Source organism: Falco peregrinus, chromosome 4 (genome assembly GCF_023634155.1).
Source record: "Falco peregrinus isolate bFalPer1 chromosome 4, bFalPer1.pri, whole genome shotgun sequence".
In the NCBI taxonomy this organism is placed as follows: Eukaryota; Metazoa; Chordata; class Aves; order Falconiformes; family Falconidae; genus Falco; species Falco peregrinus.
This window is the reverse complement of record NC_073724.1, coordinates 102,023,119-102,046,049: the sequence shown is the minus strand read 5'-3', so window position 1 is coordinate 102,046,049 and position 22,931 is coordinate 102,023,119. Positions and strand designations below refer to the sequence as shown.

The 22,931-nt window shown below is 43.1% G+C and overlaps 2 protein-coding genes and 1 long non-coding RNA gene across 10 annotated transcripts in view; 1 reads left to right on the top strand and 2 right to left on the bottom strand.

The window, feature by feature from the left end:
• Window positions 1–11,367, bottom strand: part of ZDHHC20 (zinc finger DHHC-type palmitoyltransferase 20) — a 48,420-nt gene extending 37,053 nt beyond the window's left edge. For 2 of the 8 annotated variants that reach the window (XR_008746787.1, XR_003555283.2), the window contains exon 1: window positions 10,960–11,367. Coding sequence is in view for 4 of the 8 variants with exons in the window: in XM_027789238.2 (XP_027645039.1) it covers window positions 10,960–11,077 (118 nt within the window). In the remaining 4 variants the exon portion in view is untranslated. The remainder of the gene's footprint in view (window positions 1–10,959) is intronic. The other 6 variants (XR_008746788.1, XR_008746789.1, XM_027789238.2 and 3 more) reach the window with 6 other exon arrangements.
• Window positions 10,409–18,431, top strand: LOC129784286 (uncharacterized). Its single transcript, XR_008746797.1, has 3 exons — window positions 10,409–10,724; window positions 15,514–16,094; window positions 17,500–18,431. It is a non-coding gene; the product is annotated as an uncharacterized LOC129784286 (long non-coding RNA).
• A 1,113-nt stretch (window positions 18,432–19,544) lies between these two features.
• The window catches only part of MICU2 (mitochondrial calcium uptake 2), a 151,309-nt gene continuing 147,922 nt past the window's right edge, over window positions 19,545–22,931 (bottom strand). Inside the window, exon 12 of the mRNA XM_055801544.1 lies at window positions 19,545–22,684. Coding sequence (XP_055657519.1) covers window positions 22,580–22,684 — 105 coding nt within the window. The 3' untranslated portion in view covers window positions 19,545–22,579. The remainder of the gene's footprint in view (window positions 22,685–22,931) is intronic.

Sequence of the window (22,931 nt, the reverse complement as noted above, 5' to 3'; positions counted from 1 at the left end):
CTGGAACCCACAAAATCCTACAGATGGCTCCTTACCTCTGCATTTACAAAATATTCTTGAAAATTACACCAAAGGTCTCCTAACGGTCTTCTCACTGAGGGTGCCTATGTGTTTTAAATTATTTCAAAACCAAGAGTTACACTTGGTTAGCGTGCAGAAGGTTGCTAGGTCTTAACCTCACAGTCCCACACTTGTGTCCACACTAACAACCACAAAATCTACTCATTCTATTTGCATTTTGATGGATTTTAAACCTTAGCATTACTTCTACAGGCTCCCCTCAGCTGCTTACTTGAATTATTGGATTTTTTCATTCAGGTCTTTCCCCAAAATTCTACTTTATCACAACAATAACAGCTTTATCGCTCAGCAATTTGGAAGTGCTGCACATAAATTGTTTCCAATATTGCCTTTAAGCTATCTGACACAGCCAAAAGAAAGCCTGGTTTCTTTTTGAAAGACAAAGAGAGCTCTTACTTGCACGAGTCAGTGAGCTGTGCTCCATCTGGCACACTGGGGTACAGGAAAAAAACAGAATCAGCAGAAAGGCATGGAAACTCGGAAGCATCTGAGTGGAGCTAGCTTATGTCCACACCACTAATTAATTACATTTAAATTTGAAGGAGGGGTATTTAAGCTCAGGCTGTCCAGATCAAGCTCATAGTAACACTACACTCAAGTATCTGGATACATGAAAGGGCTTTTTGTGTTAGGAGTAGCTCCAGTGGTTCTGTAGTTGACACTACTAGGACGCTTTCAAGAAATAGGAGAGATAAACAGCATAATCAGCTGGTGTTTACAAGAGTGCCAGTATCATATGTTGTATGGAGTGGTCTTATACACCCTGCACAAGATTACGTGTTCTGCAGGTAATACTACATATATATAAACCATCAATATATTTAAAGCAAAAAACCAAAATAAACAAAAAACCCCACCCAACCAAAAAACAACATACAATTCGTCCTCATAACAGAATTTTTCAGGTAATAAGGGAGTTACCATTTATTTCCTAAAAAAGAACACTCTAATTCACGGTTGTGACTGCCAGTCAATACCTGTCTTGAACATTAAGGTCACTCAAAGCTGAGTGTCTTATGGTTCAGGACGCTACTAGTAAATCCAGTTATTTCTACTCTAGACAGATTAAAATAGAGCAACAGTCTTTACTTAGCTATTCCATACATCTGTGAGGTATGATTGCAGGAGAGCAGAGGTGTTAGTTCACGGGCGACAAATGACACAGCTGCTGTGACCTGCAAACATGAACCATTGCCCAGTGGCGAGAACTGTCAGCAGACAGTAGGGATCCACTTTGTTAATCAGGCCCCCTTCTTTGCATGGGCTTCAGACTCCTCCAAAATCAGCTGTCTCCTTACTTACTTACTGGCCCTGCTTGCAACAAGTGGTTTCCTCAAATATTAGGATAAAACCTCCTTGCAAAACTCCATGGATAATAATCATCTAGTAAATCTCATTACAAAGTTATTAGGCACTCTGTTTTGCCAGAAGGATTTTACTGCTGCCACATTCATCAGCAAATGGGAGAAATCAAACTGCCCAGCAAGCCAACCTCCCCTCACGTGTTAGGTCACTGGATTCCTCAAATGAAGTTTCAGGTTCAATTTGTTTTGTAACGTTGGTCAGGTTTGATTGCTATTTGCCACCTGAGATGAAATACGGAACTACCTATGATGAGAAGAGCTAATTTTCTGCCAGCAACACAACAATGTAGCAGCGAGTAATGTGATTTACATGAACTCCCATTGAGACATTAGTAAGCTGCGCTATTGAACAGAGCTCTTTAAGGAAGTTTTGTTTGAAAAACTTGTCATTTAAAACCATGCCTATTAGTTGTGGGAAAGTTTAATAATGGGCAATTCATGTCTTCACCATACCAAACTTGTAAATATTAAACAATAATAATAATAATAATAATAATAATAATAAAATATTTCATTAACCTATTTATGGAATAAATAAAGGTTCAAAGACTTCTCATGCTGATTTAGAGAATCTGTCCATATATGTATGGCTCATCAAGTTGGGTGATAAAAATTGCTGCCATCTTTTGATGCTGGAGGCTTTTCTGTTTGTTCTTCTTGCAAAACAAAATGTCATTCATTAAATCTTACTTGGACTGAAAAGTCTTGGGACAAGCCATGACTGTAGCTAAAGCTACTTCTAGTTTTTTTGCAAAAGGAAAAAATAACCAGCAAGTCCTCAGGAATGTAACAAAAAATCCAGGTGCTGCAGAGGGGAAAAAACATAAGGGGAAACAGGACAGAAAGTTTTGGCTGGAGGACAAGATCAGAAGGGCATGTTTTTGTTGCACCAGGTCTCATTTAACTACCAGACCACTTAAGAATGTGAAAAAATGACAGCACAAAGACTGTATGAGCCACTGCAAAGGGATTCTTGGATACTCCAGAAAATCCTTATTAAAACTTAGAAAGTACTCCAGAGTAAACAGAGAGGCAAGCATATGTAAGAGCATAGCCCATCATCCATATAGCTCTCATTCTGTAAATTTTGCTTCCAATAAATAAATAATAGTAAAACCTCACAGTCAGTGTGGGCAGTAGAGAGAAACAGGATATTTACAAGTTTGAGAATGTCAATAGAAAAAAGCCACACAAAAGAGAGAAAATTACTAAACCTAGTGCTCAATGGTCTTTAAGCTTCCCTTTGCCTAAATTCATAATTTGTATAAATTATGAATTATTTAAAAAAGTTCAAGTCTACACTCTGCACCAGTTGCTGCTTTAGCTTTCTCTCAGCAGGTATCTACCTGCAACACAGCAAGTAATATCTCTGTATGCAATTACCAGCCTGAAATCATTATTTTTTAAATACGCAATTATTTAAAAAAACCACATGAAACTTAGGGAGCAGTAGATTAAGCAGATAAAAATATACACACAGGAAACATCCCCACAAAAATCCTATGCGCAACATTAATCTTTTTCCAGATACTGCAAAAAAACACCTGCATGTTCCATAGGATTTTTCAGAACAGAACAGAAATCAAATTTTCTCTGTTTTGGGCTCCTTTGCAATATTTGAATAAATCTACATGTCACAAACCCACAGACGTGAAAGTCTTCAGGTAGCATCAATCCCAGCATTGTGGAAATCCACTTCACTTCTCTGTTTTTTTAATCCAAACTAGACAAACCAAAAAGCAATGACTACTCGTCAAGAATGGAACAATATCAGGTTCTCTGCATTCACACTATGACAAGGCAGTAGCCATGGCACTTAACATAAAGTTTTAAGTTTGCCACATACAACTGCAAACCAGTTTATAAAATAACTCTATTTAGGTCTCTTCAAACAAATGATGTCTGTTCCTCTCAGAGTTACTTAAATTTAATCTAAATTTTGTTTCGTTGTCTCTGCAGCAGCAGCTTGCCTAATTCCAGATGAATTAGTCCTTCAATCTCTTAAATTTTTTTTTGCCCCAAAGGTGTGTGTGCGGGTGTCTCTGTGTGTGTGTGAAGGGGGAGGGGGAGGGGAGAAGGGGAGAGGGAGAAGGGGGGAGAGAGAGAGAGAGAACAGCTATCTTCTATCTTAGCCCTACTTAGTGCTTCACAAGACATGCATAAGAATTCCCTGCTCTGGAGATAAACAGACGTCAGGATGCACAACTGAACTACCACCAAAAAACCACAACCCTGCAGAACCCCCTCGCTTGATCTGTCTGTAAATCACATGATTAAAATGGTTCTGTGCTTCATATTTATGACAATGCTGCACCATATATGGCATGAGAGAGACAGCTACAGAAGCTGCAAAGGCAAAGCATGATCTTGTGATCCAGTTCTCTTGACACCCTCCTAAAACAATTTTGATACTCAAAAAGAAACATGAATAAGAAACAGATGAGCCATTTGGTCTTTCAAAAAAAAAAAAAAAAAAAAAGGAAAAGCAGAGGCCTGAAGTGCTGCAGAGGAGGAACTTGATATTTAGCACAGATAAGACACTCAAAGGTTACAGAGGAGGCACTCCACTGAGGATTGGGGGGGAGGGAGAAGAAGAGGAGGGGAAGTGTGCTTTTTTCCCTTGACCTAGGACAGCAGGAGTTAAACACATCCCTCAGAAAACAATTCAGTGACAGCAGGAGGAGGTAATACTGGGGAAGTGGCTAAATGAACAAATGTATTTGTTAAGGTTTCATTATCCTTTTTATACCTGATTCACCTTGGTGGAGATTCAGCTCACACAGAAAAGTGGCCTGTAGTTATTTCTCAAACGTTTCTATTAAATTTCATACATACTAATGAGAGAAAAAAAAAAGGATACTCTTGTCCTGTTACAGGAAGAATATGCACCGGGTGGAGAAGAGTTAATGAGAGAGTTGAAAACTCCATAAAAGCTGTTTCAGGAAACTCAGGAGCTTATAGTTTATAACACTTGTAAGGAAAGTACATGTTAAACCAGCATTAACTCCTACCAGTTGAAGGAAACTGTTGGACAAAAAGAGTTGGATAAACACTGATATCTTGAACGGGTGAAAAATGAATGCCATGAACCCTTAGCATTTACGGGCACAATTTTAGACAGCCAGCTACCATTTCTCCTGCTCCATTTTCCATCATAGGCAGACTCAAGTTCCAAAAGTAAAAGCAGGTACAGTGCCATCCAAGTGTTTCACCTGCCACAGGTGTACCAGAACTCAGCTCAGATACCCATCTTTGTAATACCATAAACTCTTTTATTATGGAAAGCATATCTACATTAACTCATGAAAAATATGAGCTGCTAAAGAACAAAGTTTTTATTATTTAGATTTCAAGAATCAGTAGAACCTGAAGTTTGCAGTCTGCAGAGGGTCCACGACCTCAAAGTAATATCTACTGAAAATATACACTTGAAATTCTGGTCCTTTTATCCATAGCATCTGGTAGGAAAACTGGGAGACTAGTAAGTGATGAAGTAACATAAAACCCCCTGATTAAAATTGAAACTGACTTTTTAGTTCACTGTTCTAACTCTACAGGCATACAGAAAGCTCCTACTGTTGTTACTAGAGAAAAAATGGAATAGAAAAATTTGAGAGAAGTTATTTTTCATAATCTTAAATGCTCACACTATCCAAGCCTTTTCAAACCAAACCCAAAAGCTTTATACTCCACATCTAAAGGACGACTGCAGCAATGAGTGATCACAGCTACAAAAAACCCCAAAAAAACCAAGCCAAAAGAAAAAAAAAAAAAAAAAAAAAAAAGAGTAACACCACAGGCAGAGTTCCTGCTTTGGCTCAGAGATTTACTCAGCTCCCTGCTTTCACTAAGCCCCTTCCCTCCCCTACTCCAAAGCCATCCTGCCCATGGACCAGTTTCAGCCAAGTTTGGAAGCTTGGTGAAGGTCCCACACTAAGCATATGCCAGTAAGTTTCACCAAAGCTGCTGGACAGGTAGAAGGGACAAGGCCACACTCTGTTAGGAAATAGCTGCTCCATGCTCATGGACTCATTTTCTGCTTGGCCCCCTGGCAAGCTAAGTAACACCAAACTGGCCATTGCACCACACCTCTTTTTGATCAAATGGTAACTAGGGATCAAGGAGAGATGCCAGCTACTGCCGAGCTGTCAGGAATGGTTTAACAGATACAGGGGAATAGCTGACAATGGAGGGCTGGGGCAGGCACTGCAGATAGGGAGCTGGGAGCGAGAAGAGGGATGGAGTCCTTCTGCTGGCACAAGAGAAGGAAGAGCAGACACAAGGCAACTCCTCAAGAAACCAGGCTGACTAGTTCTGTTACTCTTGGAACAATTTTTTCATTAGAGGACTGCCAAGAGAGCAGATTTCAAGCCATATAAAGGGCAACATGCCCACCTGTCCTTATAAACTAGTATGACCAGTACAGTGCAAAGCACCATGTAAGACGACAGATAATCTTTCTACTCAAGATGGGCATCTAGTTTTCCAATACATTTGTATCCAGTCTGAGCCTCAACAGGAATTCTACTTATTTATCGTAACAGAAAAGGTTCTCGTTTAAGATTATAATATGCCCACTTGAGCTGAGACACTACAACACAAAAGTGCATCCAAAGTGGTTCAGTTTCTTGACTTTGAAATGAGAGGCGCATAAACATAGTTAACTGTTACTAATGATCTAACCTGTTTAATTTGCTGTTCCTTTTCTTGAAAGGTAATGCTCTTCCTATGGGAATGCTTTTTGCATGCTAAGCATGCAAATGTACTTCAGTGCTGATACTTCAGCTTTTTCAGTAGTTTGAAATCAGAAGTCACTGACACACTGCTGTTAATATCACCTTGCCATTGCTTGATAGCTACTGCATTAGCATTTTCAGTAGAGATTTCTTCTGGAGGAGGCAGATGGAATTACCTTCTCTCTGTTTATGCAACAGACTCTTCAAATGGAAGCATTACAACAGATCACCATGTGCTTCTTATACGGACTGTGCTTTGGGGAAATCAGAGCTATCTCCCTACTGACAAGAGCTACTGTAGTCTCCTGGAACAGTAAGGAGTTAAATATGTACCATTAACAAAGTGTTCTAAATTACAAAGTGCTTTGTTTGCCAGGATTTTAGACATATTAGACATTACACTGTAGTAAAAAAAGCTAACCTTTCTGCAAGCAGATGCTATGAAAAGAACACATAACAAGTGACTCTGGTAGCTTTCAAAATCACATTTTTCCATACTTTGCAGAGTTTGAGGCATGAAAACACTCATTCGTTTACAAGACTTGCAAATTCATAAAACAAGCCATTCTCCTTAAAACTCTTGGCCCAGGAGAAGAGCCAGGACTGTGCTTTTCAGAACATACAGTACTTGCTTAAAGAAGTAAAACCCTAACCTGAACAAGGTTTTATTTTTTTTTTTAACAAAACCAGCCAATACACCTTAGTTACGATCTGCAGACAACTCAGCCAAAGTCAACTTCTTTCTCTTTTTCTCAGTGCAGACTGCACTACCAAATTCTGCTAGTGTTCTAGCAAAAGGGTTGCCTGTAGAAAACAGGCTGGCTTCACCCACGAACTCCTACTACATATGTCAAAACATTGTCTTCTGACCGTCCTTTAGCCTGTCTGTATTACAGCCCATCACTTACAAAAACATTTGGCATGGGTAATAAGGTACAAGTCAGCCATAAGTAAAAACAAACCACAAGAGAAGAGCTCTACTCTTTCTGAGCTTCTGAGGGATGCAGTAAGCAGAGGGGTGCAGTAAGCAGACACAACCAGTCCAATTCACTAACAGCATAATACAGCCATTGTTTACAAAAGCAATGTTAAAAGCAAAACACGTTTTGATAACAAGAAAACATAATAAATGATTTAAAAATAATGAAAAGCTATTGCACATCACCCTTTATGTATTTCTAGGTGTGCTTTACTGAGAACTGAGCTCTGGGTAAATTATGTGTGAAAAGACGACATAATATAGAAAGAAAGCATTCATTCAAGTTTTTCTACTTCAAAACATTTAAAAAAATCTGAATGAGATGCTGCCTGGAGTCTTTTGCAGTTCCTTCAGTTACATGTGTTCACAGATTTTTTTCCCCACTCTGCTGACATTCCCTCAACTTCTACACGTTTGGTAAGAAATGGCTGTTTTCACCTTTCCAATTAGTTTAATAGCTAATTTACCTGATGGATCACAACTACACAGCAATAGTGGTCTAAATAAGCCCGTGTTCAACAGCATACAACAGCAATGTTTCAGAGAGATATAATGATGCTGGCAGTTTCCATGGGAGGAAGACAATAGACAAGCTCACGAATCTCCTTTCATCTTATTCACACCAGTCCTCCTCAGTGTTCATAGCCAGTATGTAAGTAATATAATTTAGGGTTATATAAGAGACAAAACCAAGTAAATACATACTAGCAGTGAATTACAGAGTAAGACTGAGCCCATTAGACACCAGAAATAAGACAATGAGCAATATATGAGTACCTCAGCAGAGGAGGGTGGGGCAAGCAGTACAGAGAAACAAAACCGAAAGAAAAAGGGTGATATGATGAAAGAAGCAGCCCCAACTTTACTCTACCACCTTTGACTTTGATTATTAGGAATATTTTATGATACTACACTGAATATATATATATATGTTTAACCTTTAATACATGAGCAGGGACTACAAGGAGAAAAGAAGCCAACACAGGAACAAACAGTTGGGGAAATGAAGGCTTTCTCTCTTCCTGTTTCCTTATTGATTTCACATCTTCACAGTTAACTAATCTTTAAGAATAACTTTTGAAAAAACCCTAGTATCTGTCGGGCTTCATTTCCTCTTAGTCTCAGTGTTTACTCAGAATTTTCTACTGTCTCTCCTCTTTTCTAAAGCTTCCCTTCCTCCATCAGTCTTTCCTTTACCCAGGCACTCATCAGCTGCACATTGAGCTCTTTGCCAAAGCCACAGAAGTGCAGCAAGCCATAAACCCTGTTTCTGCACCTGCCGTATGTGAACATCTGCAGAGACCAGCATCACCTCATTCATTATCTGTGCGCTAAAGGCACATCCTAGCTCTTCTTCATAGTACATAGTGCGGTGGTTCTCAAACCAAAATAAAACACAAGGAGCACTAGGGTAAAGTAAACATACCTGCCAAGAGAAACAGAAAATCCTGTATTTCACTATAAATGCTCTCTATGCTGGTTTGAACACAACTGCAGATTAAAAGAAAAGCACACAAAGGGAAAAAAAACACCTCCACAAACCTCCAAAAAAACCCCCAAACACAAAATCTCTTTCCTCTCCCTTGATGACACGACCTTTTATCAAAAGTGTAAACAAAATTCAACAGGTTTAAACCAAAAAAAAAGCCCAACACCCCCCAAAAGAAACCCCAACACAAACCAACAAAAAAACCCACCAAAACCCACAACTGAAAAAATTCACAGAAACATAAAAGACTTGGTCACCAAGTATGATTTAGACAGGTAACAACTGTAAAATCCAATGACAGCAAGAAAAATCAGTAAGTAGTTTTCTTATTAAACGACCATGATTTCTTAATAGTCTGTATGTGCAGACATTAAGAATAAAGCTGATTTGGAGCAAATAGTACCAAACGTCTAGAAACCAGATTTGTAGATGTGAAAGTTCTCACACAAACAGGAGCCAATCCCTTCCATAATTTTCACACAAATGAAACCCTAATGAACTCAGAAGGGCTCTTCACAGCTTCTCTACACCTGTGAAGGAGAAATTATTCACCAGCACCTAGCCCTGACCCACTCTGTGATCAAGACACAGAGCTGGAACTTTGGAGGTCAAGGTTCTGTTCCCAATACAGCCAGAGACTGCCTGTGTTGCCCTGGGCAAGCCTCTTAAGCAACCAACAAAACCTCAGAGACTAAGAGAAGAAACGCACAGCCCTATTCTGCCTTTTGTCACACTGGTCAGACTGTAATGGGTATGGAAAAACCTTCATGTTACACCTGTGAAATGTGAGTCTATAACCTCACATGGTTCCTCTCTGGACTACTGTAACAACTACCCATGCCTCAGACCTCCGGTATTAAATATTGTCTAAAATTTGGTTCCAAGTGTTAACAGTTTTAAGCATGATCTTCCCAGAAAACAAGTACTATTTATTCACACAGACAGACAACAAAACCATAGTAATCTGGCAAGTTTGGACACACTGACATATTTGCAACTCTCTTGTCAACATAATTTTACAACTATATTTCTACGGGTTTAAGTCCAAACAACTTTTCACCTGTGGTTTACATTCCACTCCACATATGTAAAGCTAACACAAAAGGCTGTGAAATACCATAGGCATTCAGCAAAGTTATCCAAAAACTAAAGTCCTGCAGAAAAAAAGTGACTCTTTCTAATGTAAGGATGTCTTTACAAGGTTGCCCAGACATAAAGTATGTGCAAGCCTTTTATTTCTAGCTAGGGATATCAAAGCATACATTTTACACAAATAGCAAGAAGTACAAGGACCTCCAGATACTAGGTAGATGTACATGCAGCTTGAAATAGTACTTTGTACTTTTGGGTTTTTTTCCTTTTCATTTCAGCTTCCTTACTTAAACATGCTAAACACTCAGAAATGTGTTCCTTTGGTCTCCTACACTGTTTCCGAGTTTTACCAAGTCTGACAAATACTGCGCATCACCGTGCCGCTCCGTTTACCCTGCCCAGAGAAAGCCAACATCCTCCTGAAGTTTCCTCCTGAAGACAGAAAAGGGTCAGTACCACCCTGACTGACAAGGCCAGCAAGTCAGATTTATATAACGCCGAGCCCACAGAAAGCTTGACAAGATCTGACAAAACCCCATAAGCCCTAAATCCTTCCCCTGCCCACTTAAGCGGGATGTTTTCAGCTTCATTATGCTTCAACGACGACACTGGGCTTCTTAACGGGGGTGGGGTAAGATAAATACACCCATAAGGTGGTCAAGGAGTTATTTAATACATCGGGATGTCGAACTACCAACAGAAAAATAGAGAGGGGAAACTTCTGCCAGGAGACATGAGGGGCTGAGCCCTTGTGGGGTCTCTAGCCCTCACGGCTCCCTGCCCCTCACCGCTTCCCTGAGGGGCCCGATCCCAAACGAAGAGACCCGGACCCCCCAGTGGGCGTCCTCTGCCCCGTCCCTGTCCCTCGCTTCTCCACGGGCGACCTCGGGCCGGGACCCCGCCGCCATGAGGCTCCTGAGGTTGGGCTGCCACCGTCCCCGCCCGCGACCCCGGGAGGGCGCCTGGGGCGGAGGGGACAACAGGTAAACCCAGCCCCGGAGGGAGCGCCGGCCGTTGGGGAAAGGCGGGGGTGGGGGGTGGGGAGGTGGGGGTTGGATCTCCTCTCGTTCGCCCGAAGAAAAGCCAGAGGCAGGCGAAGGGAAAGGAGATCCCGCCAGGGCGCAGGGGAGACGGCGGCCCCAGAGGAGGTGGGTGGCGAAGGATCCTCCCCGCCCGGCTGACAGCTCCCGGCGTCCGCGACCCTCCCCGTCCACTCACACACACACAGCTCCACCACGTAGGCGTAGTAGGACCAGGCCACGACCAGGGCGATGAAGGCCACGGGCACCCAGGCCAACACCTTCTGGCAACACTTGAGGACGTGGGACGGCGCCATCTTCCCTGCCGGGCCACCGCAGGAGGCATCAGCGGCGACGCTGCAACGGGCGGCGGTTGCAGCTACGGCCGCCGCTGCGGAGCCGGCCCCGGGCGGCCGGGCGGGCAGAGCCCTGGGCGGGCCGCAGTGGGCGGGAGAGGGGCGGCCCCGGCGTCCGCCACCGCCTCCTTCCCGCGGGCGCCGAAACGCCTCAGCGTCCCGCCGCCCTCCTGCGCCTCCTGCGCCTCCTCCGGCCGCCGGCCGCCCCTGGCGCTGCGCCGGGCGGGCAGTGAGCGAGCCCGCGGCTCTCTCGCAGGGCGGGCGGCCGTGGGGTTTGCACTGGCGGGGCCGCTTCTGGGCGGGGACCCTCCTCCAGCCGTGAAAACGGGTCTCGGGTCTCAGCGTCGCCCTTGCGCGGCCCTAGCCGGGCGGGACGGACGCTGTCGGGCGCGTCCAGGCGGCCCTGCCGGGCTCCTACCCCTCTGCTCGCCAAGGCCATGCGCTTACGGGGCTCGAGCAGCTGGTTGGATGCTGCGAGGAATATTTATTTATAAATAACTTGCTGTGTCGTTCTCTGAACTTCAGTTAATGCCTGACAACCGCGGGCAGCGCCGCGACCTTGCTGACAGACACCGCCGCGCGCGCCGCTCAGCGGGGCCGATCCTCCTCAACGCGCGCTGCCCTTGGCTGCGTTTGACGCTTTCAGCCTTACTATTGCGTTACTATCGGTAGGATCCCGGGGCTGGAACTGCCCGCGGCATGACAAGATCCCCGTTTCTCTTCGAAATCACGGGGTGCTAGTGCCGGGCCCCAGCGGCTCCCGCGGCGCTCCGGTGCCACCTGGCGGCGGCGGGAGGGGCCGGCGGTGCCGCCGGGGCTGAGCCGGGGCTGCCCCGCGGTGCCGGGCGCTCCGTCGGTGGCAGCTCCGCGGCACCGGGAACGGCTGGGAGGATACAGCCCGTAGTGCGGGGGGTAACGCTGTAACAGCCCGAGAGTGCAGCACCGGGAGCGGGGCACCCCGAACGTCCAGGCTGGGCCAAACCAGAGGCGGGGGTGGCTGGCGGGGGGGGGGGGGGGGGGGGGCCGTGCGGGGCAGCACCCGGGCTTCGGGGCCGCCTCCAAGTACGGAAAGGCTGAGACGGTGGTGACGGCGGTGGGGTTGCCTTGGCAGAAGGCAGGGGGGCAACTATTACGGCCTTGCCGGCTGATGAGATGTTGGAAAAAATGCTAAGACGAGTGGTCAGGAATTCAGAAGGCTGTGAGCCTCTAACAGCTAACAGAGATGCCCCGGACAAATGTTCATGTGGCAGCAGCCCGTATGCGTGGGGAATGTACGTTTGCATGTGTGTTCACCTGGGTGTGAAAGCAGAGGAATGAAGCAGTGGCCTCTCATCTTGATGCCTACAGAGTAACTGAGGAGCTGGGAGATGTGCCCAGAGACCACAGAAAGAACGTCAATTTGGGATCAGCTCATAGTGTATGGGCATGCTAGAACGTGGGAGCAGGAGCAGGACGGTAAGGAAGGGGGTTGCAAAATTGTGCATAGTGATGCAAGGCTGTTAAAGAAAAGGATTACAGGAGAGGGAGAGAGGTGGTGGAACAGCTTGGTCTGGCCCCTTCCTAACAAAGAACTGGAAGGCAATGGAGGAGTGACTGGTTTACATGAACGGCATCTTGGTTATGGGCACTAGTCGCTCTAGATAAGTACTAACAAGGGTAGAGCGGTTTGGATTTAAAGTGAACTAGGAAAATTTTGGGCTGCTGTTGAAGTATTCCAGCTCCTCTAATCTTCATTCTGTTAAAGGTGTGAAAACATGCAACAGCTTCTGGCATGTGCTTTCCCTCAAGATCTCAAGGGAGTTTTAACATTTGGCCTCAAGACAATGGGAACAAATTTCAGTACTTGGTGTCCAAGTATTCAGTATTTGTTAATAGTTTTTTAGAAGTAACTGCTTTTAAAGGGGTATGGAATGAGCAAAAATGGAGCAAAGAAATTAGGGTGGTTTTTTTGTAGTGGAGCACAATATGGGGCAGGTGCAGAAGCTGCATGGAGTCTGCATGGTACCTTTGCAACCAAGTACTAGAGGTACACAGTTATATAGCCTATATATGCTACAGGTTAGTTTGGGACGCTGAGTATATCCAAACAAAGTCTGGTATTAATCCTGTAATAAATGGAATGAAGTAGGGAATGTCAGAAATGAGTTATTCTGGAACACGCTCAGATTGTGCCTCTTCTGTACTGCCTGGCTGGCAAAACTTGCCTGGCATGCTGGCTGCCTGGCAAACATCATGGAAACAATACAGAAGGCATGGGCACATCTGACATTTAGCAATCCTAAATTAATTTCAGATTGAAATGCTCTCAGCTAAATGCAGGAAGATGGGGGTGGAGGGGTGAATTTTGAATCTCATACAAAGTAATTCAGTAATAAACTTGGGATGGTTATCTGATGCAGTGATAACTAGCTGGGACAGCCAAAAGTGGCATGTGGTAAAAGAGACTGCCAATCTAACAGAAAATTATAGAATCATGGAATGGTTTGGGTTGGAAGGGACTTTAAAGATCACCTAGTCCCACCCCCCTGCCATGGGCAGGGACACCTCCCACCAGACCAGGCTGCTCACAGCCCCATCCAGCCTGGCCTTGAGCACTGCCAGGGATGGGGCAGCCACAGCTGCTCTGGGCAACCTGTGCCAGGGCCTCACCACCCTCACAGTGAAGAATTTCTTCCCAATATCTAGTCTGAATCTCCCCTCTTTCAGTTTGAAGCCATTCCCCCTTGTCCTATCACTACATGCCCTTGTAAAATGTCCCCTCCAGCTTTCCTGTAGGCTCCTTTTAGATACTGGAAGGGGGCCTCTGAGGTGCTCCTCCGAAGTGCTCAACTGAATTCTCTGGCTTTGTATTGTACCAAGCACAAGCCCTGGCAACTGAAACAGCAAACCAGTGGTTAGGTGCTTTTTGTAAGGAGTTAGTTCCTTTCTCATGGGCAGTACAGCAGACAGTTCTGTCAGAAGGGCACCCACCAGAGGAGTGGTGCCAATTTTTGTCTTGGGAATGGGATGAGTCTTCAACAACGGGATGTTGGCTTGGGGACATATTGAAGGAGGGGTAGGGACAGCAGGATATAAAAGCTTGCATTAGTCTACTGGAAGTCTTGGGTATGGGGCTGTAGGAACCTGCTTTACAAGGGGAACATGTGCATATAGTAAGACCTTAAGTCTAAGCAGACACTGCTGGAAGTGAACAACTTCACAGCATGTATGGTCCACACCACTGAACCCTGTGGAGCTCTGTGGGTATCACCATGTGTCAGTGGGAAGGAGGCAGAATGGGAATTCCAGTGGTATTAATAGCAAGGGTTGAATGCATCTTGCCTCACTGCTAGTGCTGGTGTGGGAGGGTAACACAAGCAGAGTGTGTATTTGGGAGGAGCTGGGTGGAGGAAGGATGGTACAAGGGCAGTGAAAAAGTGAGTCCAGAAACAGAGAAAATGGGGAGAAGTAAGAACAACAGAAGGGGATTTCTGATAGTAGGAGCATGGATACCTCCATACTGTAGAAACACTGACCTACAAACCTGAACACACCAGAGGGAACTGCCTTGGACATCCCAGTGGGACTCCCCATCAGCTCTCTGCCCAAATGACTTGGCATGGGAGGGTAGAGTGAGGAGGGGTAGGCTTGCACCCCGACACTGAGCAGTGGGGAGGCAAGGGGGATAGGATTGTAATGCCACATCATTAGGTGTAATCTGCAAGTTTTAAGAATGGTAATTAGTTTTATAGTTGTGTATGCTTTTAATCATTTTGTTGCTGCACTAGTTTCTTAGTAGTGTATTCAGTGAATAAACATGGTACACTCAAGCCTGCAATCTAAAGGGAAGGGAGTTGGACCTGGAAAGTAAAAACTACAAACAGCTTTTACCAAGCATATGCTGTGTGTTGCTGTGCACTGACCCACCTCTCATCCCCGCTCCCACCAACTTTCCTAACAAAATCCCGTGACCCTTCACAATAAACACAATTCCTAACATGAAGACTAAGAAGCACAGCCATGAATAAAAATAGGCTTAACTAGCAAATTATTCACCATGCCAGGGAAGACATGAGGTGATCCATCATGACCCTCCTTACCCCAGTCTCCCTTGCTGACGCTGACTCCAGCTTCATCCATGGGGGTATCGGAGGGGCCACACGCATGTTGACACAATCCCTTTTAGCATGTGTCAGTACCGAGCTGCCAGGAACAGCCACCACATGCGGTTTGAAAGGAGTCTGATGCTGGCAAAGCTGGAAGCCGTGACATTGCCAGTATTTCTGTTGTGGGTCAGACGGATGCCTTGGGTAGGACAGAGAGCCAGTGACAGCTGCATAAACCTAGGACAGGATGGGTGATTTTTTTGACCAGCTAATGCCCAGTAACATTTCTGTGCAATGTTTCCATACTGACAGGAACTGAAGTGCAATTGAAACAAGGAAAACATCAAGGTTGTGAGGTGGCAGAGAGGAACTATTCATCCCTGCTCTGATAGTCCCCCTGCTCTGAGGAGTTAATGCTGCATGAGGAGCCCTTTGGCACAGCTGGCAGGAACTAACACCTTCTACTTCTCAAAGCCATCAGGGACATCTGTACAAGGACCCGAGAAGAAACCAGCTCCTTGAATAGAAGCCAAGCAGGATGGAAGGAACCTCTGCTAGAAATCACTGAGTGCCTGTTTGGCTTTAAACGGCCACGCTGCAGCTTGTGCAAACTCCTGCTGCTTGAGGGGAGGGACAAGTGATGACACTTGGGGCAGACTTTGGGAAGCCAAACAGCAACCAAGAATGCCATGTTGTGGGAATGACTGCTCACCTCACTCACATCTGATCCTATAAATGTCAAACAATGAAAAGAAAAGGAGAAAAAAAAAAAAGTGTCTCTTGCCCTTGTTCATTTTCACATTTCACACCTCCATTTCTGTCTGCCCACTTGCTTTAGCCACGGAAAGAACTGCATGAGAAGTGAAACATTTCCCTGGGAAGCCTCAGCACCGGTTAGTGTATTTCACTGTCTTCTAGATATTTGTTGGTCTATTTGCAATAAATAGTTCACACAGGTTGGCAGGAACAGGTGGCAAAATTTACTGCACTGTAAATTACTTTCAACTTTAACATTAAATATACAGTTACTACCTTTTCCTATGCTTTTGGAAAGGTGTCTTAGAGCAAGACACTGCAAACACTCCAGTTTTTCAGAATTTTTCTCTGTACTATTTATACCTCATAATCTCAGCAATTTCATCTCCATTTTGCTCCTATACTTTTTTCCTCTCTGAGTAGCTCATGTTAAACTCCAGGAATATGCAATCCCCAGGCAGAAGCATCCCAACAGCCTCTTAGATGGAGACTAATGCAAAATGATAACTTGCCTCATTAGGAATCTTATTATTTGCTCCTGGTAATATCAGACAGATGAGGTTTTAGGAGGCTTAATTTTTCCAATATACACATAAACCCAACCAAGACTGTGTAAGCATTTGCTCTTCACATTCTAGTACAGCACATGTGATCTTGTACACACCAACTGTGAGTGATTAGTTGCCTTTGTTTGCGTCAGGTCAAATTTCTAAATCGTGACAACATGCTTTTGCTCAAACAGCATCTCGAAAAATTTAATTTCAGCCATACTGATGTATTCCTTGCTTTCCTAGTGTCCTTTTGCTCAGTGATATTCATGTCTCCTAAATTATCATTTCTTCTAATAGCATTTAAAAGAGCTTTGTTTCTTTTAACTTTAGGACCTATAATTAGTCTCCTTTTGAAACTCCCTTTTCTAAAGATTAGGGGCACAGCATCACATTGTGGTATCCTTCCTTTTCAACAGTGAATATAATCGCCTGCCCTGTGACTCAGCTACCCTAGTAAACTAGTAATTACCTTCTGTGAATTATTTCATTCTGTGAAATGAACATGGCATTTTTAGCAATGTTCACTCACCCTAATATTAAGTTTCAAAGTAGGTTAAAACAGAGTAGGATGCCACATAATTAAAAACCAAAATGTAGCCTGAAAAAAAATAAATACTGACAAGTCTTAAAACCAATTGTTTTTCTTGGGGGTAATTTAGAGCTACTAGTTGCTGCAGGTGGTAATATTTAAACTGACAAATTCCCCTAAAGCAGCAGATCTGAGGCACAGAGTGTTGCAGTACAACTCCCCTGTAGTATTTCCTTTCTCCAGGAAACTGCTTGTTGGATTGTTCTGATTTTAGAATCTACTTCCTTTAGATCCAAATTAATAAAAAGCTTTAAACAGCTCCTCTCTAAGAATTTTCACCCTTCACATAAAATAGCACATCAATTTAACAAAAAAAATTGTCCAAATGTTAAGTACTTGTATTCAGATGATGAAAGGCAGCATTCATAAAGTACAAGCTCATCTTCTGTGTGCTCTTTGCAGCTCATGGAGAAAAGCCGGGTCCTCCAGAGGATGTTCCAGAGCAGCTAGCTGGTACCTGAAATCACAAGACATCCCTCCCTGCTATTTCTCTGCATTAACTGCAGAATATTCCTCCTCCCAGCTTTTCAAATCTGTGTGCCTGAAATGGGGCCAACATAAACCCAATGTTTTTCAAGGTGCAGCATCCATGCTCCCACAGCCTGCTGCCTTCCACGTTACTTCCACTGCCTGGTCGGTGTGGAAAGGCGGGATACCCTCTGCCAGGGCAGAAGAGGAAAGGACAAGCTTCACATTGGGTACGCAGGAGTGGAAAACCACGGCTTTTTGCTTTTCAGGGCATGAGGCGTTCTTCCCAAAACCACGCCAGTGGGTGTGCTCTTAAGCAGCTTCCATGTGGATGTGGAGGTGGGCATGCCGGAGCAGCAGCATGGCTCCCAAGGACAGCAAGCAGAGCTCTGCGCTTGGGCACTCCGGTTAATGAACTGAAAACATCATTAACTAAGCCAATATCAGCCTAATGGGAAATCTGTCTCTGCATATGCTGCCTAATTTTTATATTATTGAACCAACTAACAATTGTTTAATCAACAAAGCCAGCAGGAAACCTTCAAATAGCAGGAGAGTGAAGAGACACGCACATGTCGGCCGATTAATTTTGTGCATGCTCAAGCCACTCAGGTTTCCCATCCCCAACAGGGCTTTCCACTTCTTGTTGGGTGACACCTTTAGTTTCTTCAGGAGGAGTTTCTGTGGTCAGCTGGGGGCTAACAGTGTGTGTCTACATCCACCGCTTTCACCTCCACACTTTCCTTGTGACCAGCTGCATTACAGGAGCTGTTGCTTGGTTGACTTGGATCCCACTAATAATAACCACAACACCATCTGAACATGTGTTTTCTATTCAGAAGGACTGAAGATTTTTTTTCTGCATTGGACTACCTGACCCGGTAGTGACTGTTTTATAGGAAAGATTAAATCTGAAGGCACGAGACATGCTTGCACTCTCCCATGAGAACTCTTGCATAAGAAGAAAACTGGATTTTTAAATTCTGATGTACATTTATCGATCTATTTCTACGCTTAAGTCAAAGTATGGTCAATATGCCTGATTTTTAAAATACTTCCTCTAAATACCTGAGTTTTTTCCCATCCTAGCCCTTTATTGGGCAGTGACCCTTTTTTACTATATGCACTGGAGATGTTAAGTGCCACGAAACCACAACCCATGGCCTGCCCTGCTTATCTTATTGCCTCATCTCTGCTTACTATATAACTCAAGTGTAACCTGTAAACTCCTCAGACATGGTCTGATATCTACACCCAAAATTCCACAAGCTGTGAGACACCTTGGAGTCCAGAGACAAAACATTTGTAATTCCTAGAATTACAAAACCCTTATGTATTCTCCACTGAAAGCCTGAAATCAGGAATGAACATATTGTTCACCCTTATGCCTGGTTCAACATACAAGCCAAGATATCCTGATGATGCCTGAGTTCAGACCAGGTGCTGGCATATTTCCAGGCACGTCCAGTGGCAACCTGTCTGACCTTTGAAAGGAGACAACACACCGGAGGAGATGGAGTAAGTCAAAGATTTGCTTTTGATGCAGCCATGTAACATCATGATCAAACTTCTCTTTTTTCAGTTCTTATATGCAGAATACATACTCCCCATTGTTGCATATTTTGTTGAAATCCGCCAACTTGGTTTGACTCCAGGAGTTTTGCTTTTAGAACGATGCTTGCATATATTGAGACATCAAAACTAACTTCTAGAAACAACCAATGAGTTTCTCTTAATTCTAGTATATTACACTGCATTTTTGCCTTTGCTTCTTTTAAAAATGAAGAATAAATGTTCTTAAACTGTTCTTAAACAATTATGTTATGGGGATACAATTAAAATTCTGTAAATGAGTTATATGCTCTAAATGACTTGTACTCACCCTTACGTATCCTTCTGAAAGACATTAGACTAATTTTTGAGACTTCTGCAATATGCAATGTGTTCATCTTTATTCCACATAACATTCAGATGCAATGTTGGAGATTAAAAAAAAATTATTTTTATTTACTTTTTCTATACATTTCTGTTCAGAGGAAGAGTTCCTAACATTAAAAAAGTCATAATTGATACGTTTAACTGATACATTGGCAGCTGGCATAAACTTTTAACTACAATGCATTAAGTAATGCTGACAGACAGGTTGCAAATACCATACAGTTACTTAAAAGGAACTAAAACATCTAATGCTAAAACTATGATGGATTCCCGAAAAGACAAGGTATGTGTAAACACTTACATAAACTGTTCTTTCAACCTAAGATACTAAATGAGAAGTTATTTTAAGACTGTTTTGTAAAGCCTTTTAGTTAAGACAAATAAAAATAGACTACAAATTAAATACAGTCTGATTCTTCAAGCCTGACAAGTCCCTAGCATTCAAAGGAGTTCCTATCTGGCTGTACTTTTAGGATAACTTCTTCTGAAAATATTTTGAAACTCTATTTTAATTCCTAATCAATCATTTGATTTCTTTTTTTACTACAGACACAAAGTTAATTTAAAAATAAGCATATGTTTTCTTTTTCCTCTGAACTTTACACCAAAGCTTTTGCTAAAAAATAAAATTTGAAATTCCATTTTTAGTAACTTGTTACCGAAAGCAGATACTGCTGATTGCACAAACCCAGATACAAATGAGCAATGAAGAATTAAACTTGCAGATACAGTAAAGCTAAATGAATTTTTTCCAAAAGAAAACCAAACAGTTTGTAGGATGCAAGTAATTAGTAAACAAAAGGAACCAATAAATCAATAAAGAATATCATAAAATCCATTAACATTACACAGAATAAAATGTTAAAGAATAATGTCCATTACAATGTAAAAATAATTTGCCAAAATATTAACAGCAATGAGTAAAAGGCAGCCTTGCATTAAAGCCAGAGTTGGAACAAAGCACACTTTGGGTGAACACACACACTTCTGTGACACAGCAGTGCTTTGCTTGCTTGTGTCCTTTATTTAATTATTTGGTGATGTGAAGCTTGCTGTGGTACTTCGATGCCAGTGCCACTGCCCCACCTTTGCTCCCATTAGCTATCTCTTAGTCATAGCTCCCCTTCACCAGAAGAAACAAGCAACTTCTGAACGCTCAAAGTAAACCAGCTAATTTCTTGTTGCCTACAAAGCAGTGCATGAGTCCAGTCTGGGGCAGGAGGGAGGCTGAGGCGTCTACTGCATTGTTATTTCATTTGGATTGTTTCCTGGGGAAAAGGGGTTGGTCCTTGGTGGTCACCTGGTGCCTGATCTTTCCAGACAGCCTCAGGACACCCACATAGACATGGTCTTGTTCTGGTGGGTGACACTGGGTGCATGTGCACAGATGACAAGAATACAACCACCTCCTCTTTTAACAAAATCTAAATTAAAGCTCCAAGTGAAGGCTGTGGCGGGAAGAGCTGCTTTGCTAGCTTCTCACGCTGTTCCCCTAGCAGAGACCACCACGCTGAGGCTCGGCCGGTAGGACTCCTCCTCAGCACAAGCCTGCCTGACAGCTACCAACATACCAAATACTTTCTCTGTAATCTCAGTGCTTCTTAGGTGGGATCTTTATGGTTTCCTAATGCAGTTTCTCCGGTCCCTCCTGAGTGAGGGCTACTCTGATGTCTATCTAGCACAGAAGGTTCCCCTCTTCTCAAGACTCCTCCCACCGAAACTCAAAGAAATTACAACAAAACATCTTCTGTTAAGCTTATATACAACTTTGAGAATAACATAGTTAGTGTCATGCTTAAAGGGGATGGATACTTCCTCACAAAGAGACATCTCCCTAGTCCACCTTTTGAGCCTGTTACCACAAACATGTCTTGAAAGGTTAAGCCTTCAGCCCAGCCAAGACAAGCCAGACGGCTGAGAGGTGGAAAGAGGAAGAACCTTGAAAGCTTTACAGGTAAGTTTATGTCCTATATATAGTGGCCAACCAGGAAGACTGATCTGGACCTGGGACTATCAGCCCCAAAGGCTGTAAGAAGGAAAAAACACGTAACATGCACACCTGCATATACATTGACACACACTATGTTACAGCTAAAAAATGTTCATCTATAATTGCTTAACGTTATTTTTGATCTGTTCCTGGTTTTACTGTTCAAGATTTTATGTCTAACGTTGCATTTCAGATTAATAAACACTTGTATCTACTTTTCCATTGGACTTATTCCCCCAACACTTGCTTATTAGAACCTTGAATTCCTGAGATACTGCAGCATTCCCTGTCACAACCTTTAGTAATATAAAGCAACTATTCACCTTCTGCAATACAATTAAAGCAAAATAGATATGAATCAAATTGTGGCTGCCACTATTTACGATAGAATGAGGATTTTTGCTTCTCATTTATACTTTGTTGAAGAGGTCTGAGAGACTCAATGCACATTCATAGATCAATGTACAAATTCTAAAGCCTGTATCAATGGTTGTGTATTTCCAGTTTAATATCATCATCATGAAGGTAGACAAACTAGACATCCACACAGGATCTGATGGAATCATCCACCACAAAATAGCACAGGAGCAGTTCACATACCGAGGGCATGAACCATGTGAATTTTCCTTTTTGATTTAGGATAACTTGATCTGCATGGATTGTGCAAGTGATTTAGCCTTTAGGACCTCTGTCCTTGCCAGAGAAAGAAAACTGCTGGATTAGAGGCTAACTGAGATGATGTTCTCTCTTTCAACAGGAGATAGTAATATTCTGTGACATTGCTGCCAGTGGCCACTATTAAATCCTGTGTATCCTGCACACTACAGTGCAGGGTCAGACTCCACAGAGGAGTAAACAACATTATTCCCCAAAACAAGAGTACTTCCCTATGAAGGTCAAAAGTGATAAAAGTTCTGTAAACCAAACTGAAAGCACTAGAACGATATAAAATTATTGCTTTAGCAACTCAGTTAATTAAAGTTTAACTATAGTAAAAAAAAGAGAGTAATTTTGTTTCAGCTATTATGTAAACAGGACAAACTCCCCTAAACAACAACATTTATAGCAAGAGAACATTGGAGTGCTTTAAAAAGGACTTTTCCCAGTTTGCTTCCACACTTCTTTGGCTCCTTTAATGCTTTCTCTTTTCACACACTTCCAGTAACCTTGAATGCCTTGCTGTTGTGGTACCTGTTAATAAAGTTAAAAGTATGTTCAGCATTTACACAAAGAAAGACTTTATTCACAGACTGTGTAAATATAATACATAATGCAGTGCTGCTGCTTCCATAGTTCACATGCATAATAACGAGTTCTTGGTGGCAGCACTCTTCCCAGATTCATAAGCTGTAAGTTTAAAATATAACTTCTTTCTGTTCACTATCTCTACTTGTGTTCCTACAAGCATTAACGAGACAGTTGTAGCAATCATCTGTGG